Below are 8,729 nucleotides of genomic sequence, written 5' to 3' on the forward strand. Positions count from 1 at the left end.
CCATGGGGGCGGGTTATTCCTGTGCTGTTCTCGTGATAGTGAGTAAGTCTCAAAAGAGATCTGCTGGTTTTATAAAGGGCAGTTCCCCTGCACGGTTCTTACGGGCCTCCATGTAATATGTGTCTATGCTCCTCCTTTGCCTTCCACCATGATTGTGAGGCCTCCCCAGCCATGTGGAACTGTGAGTCCATTAAACCCTTTTATCTTTATAATAATTACCCAGTCTAGTGTTTCACAGAAGTATAAAAATGGACTAATGCACCATAACTGCATGTATTTAAATAACTGCTCTTATAATTCATATTTTACCTAAATTTACAGAACAGGCGTCATTTATTAAGCACCTCACCCTCATTACCAACCCTACAACAACCCTGTCAGGAACATATTACACAGTTTCTAGACAAAAAAACAAAACCGAGGCTAGTTACATGTGTCCAAAGCTTCACATCTAGTAAACGGAAGCCACACTGCAAACCCGGGCCTGTCTGTTTTCAAACACACACTCTTTCAAGTAAATACTATAAATTATTTGCTTCAACCTGGACGAATGAAACAATAACAGACCTTCAATTGTACTTTTAAAAGCCAATCATCAGTGTAAACCAATAAAAGCAGCCTAACATTTACAGCTCGACAAGTGATAACACACAAGCATATCCATTAGAGCAACTGGCTCTTAGGAAGACACTGCAATGTGCGGCAAAGATATCCATGCCTCTTCCCTCCTTTTTTTAAAGAGACAGGGTCTTACTCTGTGACCCAACCTGGAGCACAGTGGTGCAACCATGGCTCACTGCCAGCCACCTTGAGCTCCTGGGCTCAAGTGATCTTCCTGCCTCAGCCTCCTGAGTAGCTGGGATTACAAGCACATGCCACCATGCCTGGCTAATACTCCCATCTTTAAAATGAGGAAACTGAGATTCTATAAGTATAAATGGCTTTCTGCAACTGGTCTGTTGCAGAGATAGGACCAGGGCCAGTATTTCAACTCTTCCCAGAGAGCCTAGAAAAACGTAATTTTCAGGTTCAATGAAAAGCAGTTAAACAGAAGCAAATTATAAACCATGTAAGCTGGCAGCAGCCATCTGAAAAGCAAAAACTATGATTATTGGAATTAGGGTCATGATGGATAGCGATTTTCAAACTAACATTACATTAATTTTCTTACAGCATGCTCCAATGTAGAAAACTGTATTGCAGAACCTTAACGACATCTGCCTACTAAAAGTTTATGTACACCAAATCTAGCAGAGCATATGATGTTTCTGACAGGTGTAACTTAAAAGATAGTAAATAAAATTGGAAAATTGCTATTGTCTTTTTATACACGGAAATAAGAAAAAAAAACTGTCCTTAATAGTTTTTTACCGAATTAACACCAAGTCTAGAGGATACTTAAGTGTTAGATCATTATCTCATTGAAAAGCTAGTTTTAATTAAGTATCTTTTTTAAGTTTTGTATATAAAACAAAATCTTGAAGTACTGTGAAGTCCGGTCAACTATTCCCCTTTGCCTGTGGCTGACAAATCAAGCCTTATCATGTATCTCAAATTAGAGGAATAATGAGGTACCACGTGTGCACTACAGTAAACCAAGATTAAAATTACATGTTTCGATGAAAACCTCTAACAGGATAGTTATTCATAAATATATAATAAAAACCAAATCCATGTTTCTTAGTAAAGTGATGAAAACTCTTAATCATGTTAATAACTATATGAAAATCTGAATCTCTTTTAAATACCCAAAATCAGTAACTATCTCTATTTTAGCACCTCCTCTTTAAATAGACCCAGTTTGGATGGTAGAAGCAGTCATCTGGCTACCGCTGCAATAATTCTATCTTCTGGGCAGACAGAAACTACTGTCTTTTGTAACATACGAATAATCCACCTCACTTCCCTCCGGACAAGGGAAATGTTCTCCTCCAAGAGTTCCAGCTGTAACTAAGGAGGTGCAGGGCCACTCCCACTGTCTACCAGGTGATGGTCCAGCCAGCAGCTGGTGGCCACAGCTCTCGCCTACATTAGCTGCCACTGAAAATGATCACAGCCGCTCTCTTTCACTGGCTGAATACACAGCGGGTATGGACAGCGAATATCGGGAAAGAATGGGGAATACTGTCCATGTTAACCCTTCCAAAAGAGAAAGGAGTAGGAGGCAGGGAGCAAGGAGGCGCTGAGACACGTCAGCAGCAGAGCACCGCCTGCGCTCCTCTCCAAGTGCCCCTCCATCCCCAGGCCACACTGAGCCCAGGCACCTGGGCAGCCCGGCAGCCAAATGTCACTAACCAGGTCAGGGCTTGAAACTCAAAAGGCTAACTCCAATGAGAAGCAGGATGGTAAGCTTGGATCAGCAGTGAGACACTGCAACCCATAAAACTAAAGCTCAACCTCTCCCTTAGGAAATCACATTCCTCTCCAAGAAGCCAATTTTATCTGCCCTTATATCTAGCACCAACTTGTTTTCTTTTAACAAAAAACAATTCCTATGAAATAACTGAGAAAGCAAAGCAAAAAGAAACAGCTCTTCCCACCCCAATCCTCACCCACCCTGTGGAGGTTAGCATGGCAAGAGGACACTCTTTGGGGGTGGGGGAGGTGTGAGGTTATGGCCACTAAAAGCATTTTCAAAATAGGCTAGTAAATGCCAACTGATTAAGTCCTCCTGAAAAGCCTGCGGAAACAGAGAACATAATTAATATGTTGACAATGAGCATTCCGGCTTGTCTGATTGTCTCAGAGCACTCGAGCAAAACAGAGGCCTGGCAGCCTGGCAGGGAAGGAACACACCAGCACTCTACCCAAGTCCTCGACATTAAGAAAGTGCCTGGGTTTTATGAGAAGCCCAGGCCTTTGGGTAACTCAACTGAAGCGCTCACTTGAATTTCAGAATACTTCCAAACGTATTTGAGTTTATCAGAGGTCAAAGGACAACAAGAGTGCTTTTCTGTCTGTGTTTTCACAAGAAAGCCAGCTACCTGGATTGATTTTGCATTTTTCACCTAGTCACCCAGGCACCATTTGATGAAGGTGGAGAAGGAACAGAAAGCAGAGTCAGAGATGATGAAATTGTGCTCTGTTACAGCACAACAGAAGGTGTCCACTTCTCTGTTGACACTGGCTATTTTAAAAAATACAGGCCAGGCCGGGCGCGGTGGCTCATGCCTGCAATCCCAGCACTTTGGGAAGCCAAAGCAGGCGGATCACCTGAGGTCACGAGTTCAAGACCAGCCTGGCCAACATGGTGAAACCCTGTCTCTACTAAAAATTCAAAAATTAGCCAAGCATGGTGGCAGGCACTTGTAATCCTAGCTAGTCAGGAGGCTGAGGCAGGAGAACTGCTTAAACCTCGGAGGCGGAGGGTACAGTGAGCCGAGATCACGCCATTGCACTCCAGCCTGGGCGACACAGCAAGACTCCGTCTCAAAAACAATAAATAAAATAAAATAAAAAAATACAGCAGCCTGGCTAAAAGCCAAGATAATTCCACTTAAATGTCCTGATCCATAGGACATCCTCCTAAGGTTTTGCTGGACTTATTTTTCTGCTGAATTGGGCTTTGGTCATTCTAGTTCAGAAACTGCGACAGTCTTGTACAATGATGACAGCACTTACTTGGAATCCTCCAGAATACAGCAACATAAAATCTGTGGGCCAAGCCTCTTGTCAGATACAATGGAATAGATGGATGCTGTATCTAATCCTGAGAGTTAGTTCTGTGCAGCTCCCTAACAAAGCAGCAGGTCAAGGATGTACTTTTATCTACCCTCTTTAAAAAGTACCCCTACGGAGCACAGAGGCTCAAACTTGTAATCCTAGCACTTTAGGACGGCAAGGAGGGAGGATCACTTGAAGCCAGGAGTTCAAGACAAGCCTAGACAACATAGCCAGACCCTGTCTCTATAAAAAATTTAAAAAGCCCAGCTTGGTGGTGTGTACCTGTGGTCCCAGCTACTTAGCAGGATGAAGCAGGAGGATCACTTGAGCCCATAGTTTCAAGGTTGCAATAAGCTATGATCATGCCACTGCACTCCAGCCTGGGCCACAGAGCAAGACTCTGTCTCTTTAGAAAAAAGAAAAGAAAAAAACCAGAAAAAAGTACCCCTGAAAACAACAAAAAGAGAAGTTTTGATTTATAAGGGGCACACGCTAACCACCACTGCAAAGGCAAAGGCATGACTACTGCCTCTGCCCCATGGGGTCCCTGAAGCTCTGGATCCAATTTTGCACATGTGGGCAGGCTCCATGACCTGTAGAAAAAAAGTCCATTCGGATCCTTGCGTTTCTTTCCCGAACTGAACTATTGTCATTTAAGCTTCTGAGTGACCAAGTGAGCACCTCACATGCATACACGTAATCATCTGGTTTGCTAGCCTCCTTCAGAACCCTCTTCTCTCCCCTGCTGCCAGAGGAAGGGTGGGGAAGTGGGCTCAGGCAGAGTAAATGGATGCAAGTGACACCTCCTCCCCAGTAAATGGCAACTGAACAGTCCTCACAACTGAAACACTGGCAGTGGGATTTATGTGACCATTCGTACACAGGCTAGTGGAGAGACGGGCATGACGGCCCTCTCACCTGAAAAGAAAACAGAGGGCCCCTAGAAAAGCTCACCACAAGGAACATTTTGAGCTATGAAAACAACTCAGAAGCAGTGTGCTCAGAGGAAAGCAGCCTCGCTGGAAATAGGGCTGCATCACGGTGCAGTAAAATGGGCAGAGGCGCTGGGGAAACACAGCTGCCACCACTTACTCGTTGCATGACCTTGGCCACGTCATTTCTGTTTTAGGTTCTCAGCATCTCCGTCTGTGAAATAGTAGTTATGACCATGATACCACCACCACCACACTATGTTATTGGGAAGATCCACTGAAATACCAAATATACTATATGAGACTCCAGGCTCAGACACATTTCATTCATTGCGAAAAAATAAAGCAAATAACCAGTTGAACCAAGAATGAACTTCAAAATGATGGATAGCCTACCTTAAGATCAAAGGTATAATGAGACACTTCTTTAAAGAAATACAATTTTCCCTTGCATACCAGTCACTTGGATAAACACCATTCAATCAGAAAGTAAGTCAGGGGTTATGCTAAGAGCCCAGGATACAGAAACAAGATTATCTTTGTCACCCTCAGGGAGCTTACATTTGTTGGAGATTTACAAAACAGCTGCTTTCATGATGGAGTCACCCGCAACATAGTTGCCTTTGAACTTCACTCCGTTGTCTATTACCTAAGAGTAAGTGACAAAAGCAAACATACTATCTGAGACATCTTGCTGTAAGTCCCAATCTTTATTTTGTCACCTCTCTTTCTCTGCCTCACTGTTACTTCTTGCACAAAGTAAAATAACTACAAGGCTCAGCTGGTTGGAGCAGCTCCATAAGAAATTTAGGCTTGGGACCACTCAGCAGTGTTAACGTGCTCTGATTGTGAACTGCAGACTTCACCACCGTTCACCTTAAAACCCAGTCCTCAATCCCATTAGCCAAAAACTGGCCCGTATTGGTTAGGCTCATCATTTGCTGAGAAAACAGCTCAAATCACATAACCCCCTGAAGACGCAGGGCCACACCCCTGGGTTTGAAGGCTGCTCACTAAGACTTAACAGATACACAGATTTATACCACTGGAGTTGTTTACGAACCTGAAGATTACAATAAATAAAACAGTTGCTATCAGTACAACTCCCCTTATTTTCTCTCAAGTCACCTGGATCGTCCTGACCCCGGGAACCCCGTCTGCAGCGTCAGCCCCCCTCCGTGGAGAAAAGATGGAGCCGGATTAAGCACCCAGTGCTAAGGCGACTAAGAGGCCACCGCCCGCAGGCCCTGCCGGAAAATACTCAGAGAGTGCAGCAGGCGCCGCGATTCCTTAGAAAGTGCTGGCGTGGCCTCTCCTGACACAGAAAGCCGGCTCCTGGATGCTTACAAAGGACTGGCCCGCGCAACACTGTTGCTCCTCAACCCGGGCCACACTCCAGGGACCACTACTGAGCTTCAGCTTGGTCACCGAAAACGGCGCGGCCCCCTCTACCCGGGATGTCGGAGCCCAGGAGACCCCGAGGGCCCCCAGCTCTTTCTGTTATTGCAGAAGGGGCGGGCGGGTCCGCAGCCGGGGCCCCCCAGTGGCATTGTCCTGAACCGCCACGCCTGCACGTGGCCCGGCTAGAGCTCCCTGGCGAAGGATCACCTGTTCCCACAAGTGAGGCTGGCACGTTCTGAGCGGGGACGGGGGTGTCGGCTGATGTCCCCAAAACGATTACAGCCTCCTAGGCCCCAACAGGTCAACAAAAGTAAAAGTGTCAGCGAAGAGAGGCAAGAGTTCTAGACGCGAGAACAGCGAAGTGGGTTGCGAACTGGCGGAGACCCCCAGGTCTTGCTGCTCCTTCCAGAAGTTTAGGCTTAAGTTCCCAATGCCTGACAATGCGGGGGCAGGACCGTGGAGGGCAGGAGGGAGAAGGCGCTGGACAGGCCCAGGAAGGCGGGGTTGGCGGGTCCCGGCCGCAGCCAGGCCCTCTGGGGGCGCCCCGGGACTCCTGCGGCCGAGGCGCGGCTCACCTTGAGATAGTCGTTCTCCGAGCGCAGCTCCTCCATCTCCCGCAGCAGCTCCTCTTCCTCCGCCGCCGGCACGAGCCGAGGCTGCTCGCCCAGGCTGGGCTCCTTGGGGGTCCCGGGGACTGGTCGCTCCGGCGGCGCGCGACCCCGGGCATCCTCCGCCGCGCCGGGCCCCGCGAAACCCCCGGAAACCCCGCCCGGGATGCTCCGGCCCCCGGGACAGAGGGGCGCGGCGAGGAGCGCTGGGGGCTCGGGGCTGCCCGGCGGCGCTCCTCGGGCTGCGGGGCTCGGCGTCGGCGCTCCTCGGGGGGGTTCTCGGTCGCTGGAGCCCGTGCCAGATTCGGCGTCGCTGCTGGCGGCAGGGAGCAGGCGCTGCTCGTCGGACAGGGGTTCGGAGGGGCAGTCGGAGAGGTCGGAGCTGCTGTCCGTGTGGCTGATGCGCGAGCAGCGGACCGGAGACCCGGCCACCGAGGTCACCGCGAGGGTCACGGCAGGGATCCGAGCGGCGGGGGTCGGGGGGACGATGGTGCGGGCGGGTGGCGCCCGGGAGCCGCGCTTGGCTTTGCGGCCCTTGGCAGCGGCGGGCGGCGGCTCGGCTCCGGGAGGCTTCCCAGCCCGGGACAGCGGCTCCGCGGGCGCCACGCGCGCCGCCCTCCTGCTTCCCAGGGCAGCCTTGGCACCGCCCGCCGCTCTGGCCCCGGCGCCCGGCGGGGGCTTGTCCTTCGCGCCCGGGACGCCGCCGCCGCGCCGGGAGAGGCGGCCGGGCGCGGCCAGGGACCCCGGCGAGGGCGGCGCCTTGCCCGCGAGGTTGGGCGAGCGCGGGGCGGCGGACGCCGGGGCTCGGCCCGAGGAGGGGACGGCCGGGCCGGGCGCGGCGGGCCGGGCGTGCAGGTCCTTAAGGAAGGGTCTGGCGGGCGAGGGCGCTCGGTGCAGCCGCCGCCTCTCGGCCACCGGGTGGAGGTGGTGGTGGCGGTGGTGCTGGCCGGGCGGCTGCAGCTTCGCGTCCGGGGCGCCTCCGCCCGCGGGGCCGTTCAGCGTCTCCATGGCGGGGTCCGCGGGCAGCAGCTCAGGCGGCAGACGCTCCGAGCGGCGACGGCGGCGGCGGCGTGCAGCCTCCCCGCGCACTCGCTCATCACTGTCCCAGCCCCGCCCGGGCTGCGCCCCGCGCGCCCGCCGTTCCCCGCCCCCCGCACCCCGGCCCCAAGGATTCCCGCGGGGTTCGCCGCCGCCGCGCTCGCCCCTCGCTGGGGTCACCGTGGATCGAGTTCTCCCGGCTCAGCAGCGCGGCGGCTCCTGGCCGCTCGCATCCCCGGACCCCGCGCTCCGGGCTCGCGGTCACCGGTGCCGCGGCGGCGCTGGCGGCGCGCGCCCGGCTCCCGCGTCCCGCTCCCCGCCCACCGCCGGCCCGCTACGGCCCGCGCCCGCCCCCGCCGCTCCCGGCAGAGAGAAGCCGCACGCGCGCGCCCCGCCACCCCGCGCCCTCGCCCGCTGCCCGTGCGCATGCCCCGCCTCCAGCCAGCCGGCGCCGCGCGGGGGAGGGGCGAGGGAAGGGGCGGGGCTTGCGCTTCCCGGGGGGGGGGCGCCCGGCAGGGACGGGGCGGGGCCTGCGAGCCCTTGGGAGCAGGCGCAGGCTGGGTCCACGCGCCCTCGCCGCTCGGGGACCTCCTTGCTTTTTGAGGCCCTAGAGGCGCTGCCAGGAGCTAGGGAGGAAGGGAAGAGGCGGAGGCGAAGTGGGGGCAAGGGGCGGCACCGGCCACTTGGGGAAGGCATGTGCCGCGGCTGACAACGCCCCCCTCGTGCCCCTCCATCCGCCGCCCGCCTCCCCGAGGCCCGTCCCCTCCCCCGCGTCCTGTCTAAGCTGTGTCCCTGGTCCCCGAGCTCCTTTAAGGATCGCTGGTACCAGACACAGCTCTCGCGTCAAAATGGCACGGCGGGCGCTCCACAGTTGGCACCCCTGTGGCCTCGGGAGTTCAGAAGAGGAGGAGCTGCTGCCCAAACAGGAGAAGCCTTTGCCAAGCTGGGGTCAGAAAGGGAACTCGCATTTATAGTTCCGGCTGCGAGCCAGGCCTGCTGGCCGCTTACTGGGCATTGTTTTATTTAAACCTCACCACAGTCCCGGATTGGAATTGCTGTCTTCGGTAAAGACTAGGGCACCGGCGCA

At 53.7% G+C, this 8,729-nt stretch overlaps 1 protein-coding gene across 2 annotated transcripts in view; it reads right to left on the bottom strand.

Moving 5' to 3' along the window:
* MTCL1 (microtubule crosslinking factor 1) overlaps window positions 1-7,837 on the bottom strand; it is a 124,400-nt gene extending 116,563 nt beyond the window's left edge. The window contains exon 1 of one of the 2 annotated variants that reach the window (XM_025365365.1): window positions 6,572-7,837. In XM_025365365.1, coding sequence (XP_025221150.1) covers window positions 6,572-7,612 — 1,041 coding nt within the window. In that variant the 5' untranslated portion in view covers window positions 7,613-7,837. Of the gene's footprint in view, window positions 1-5,723; window positions 5,879-6,571 lie in introns of those variants that run through there. The other variant, XM_025365367.1, reaches the window with a different exon arrangement.
* Window positions 7,838-8,729: the final 892 nt, after the last annotated feature.

Source organism: Theropithecus gelada, chromosome 18 (assembly GCF_003255815.1).
Source record: "Theropithecus gelada isolate Dixy chromosome 18, Tgel_1.0, whole genome shotgun sequence".
Classification (NCBI taxonomy): domain Eukaryota; kingdom Metazoa; phylum Chordata; class Mammalia; order Primates; family Cercopithecidae; genus Theropithecus; species Theropithecus gelada.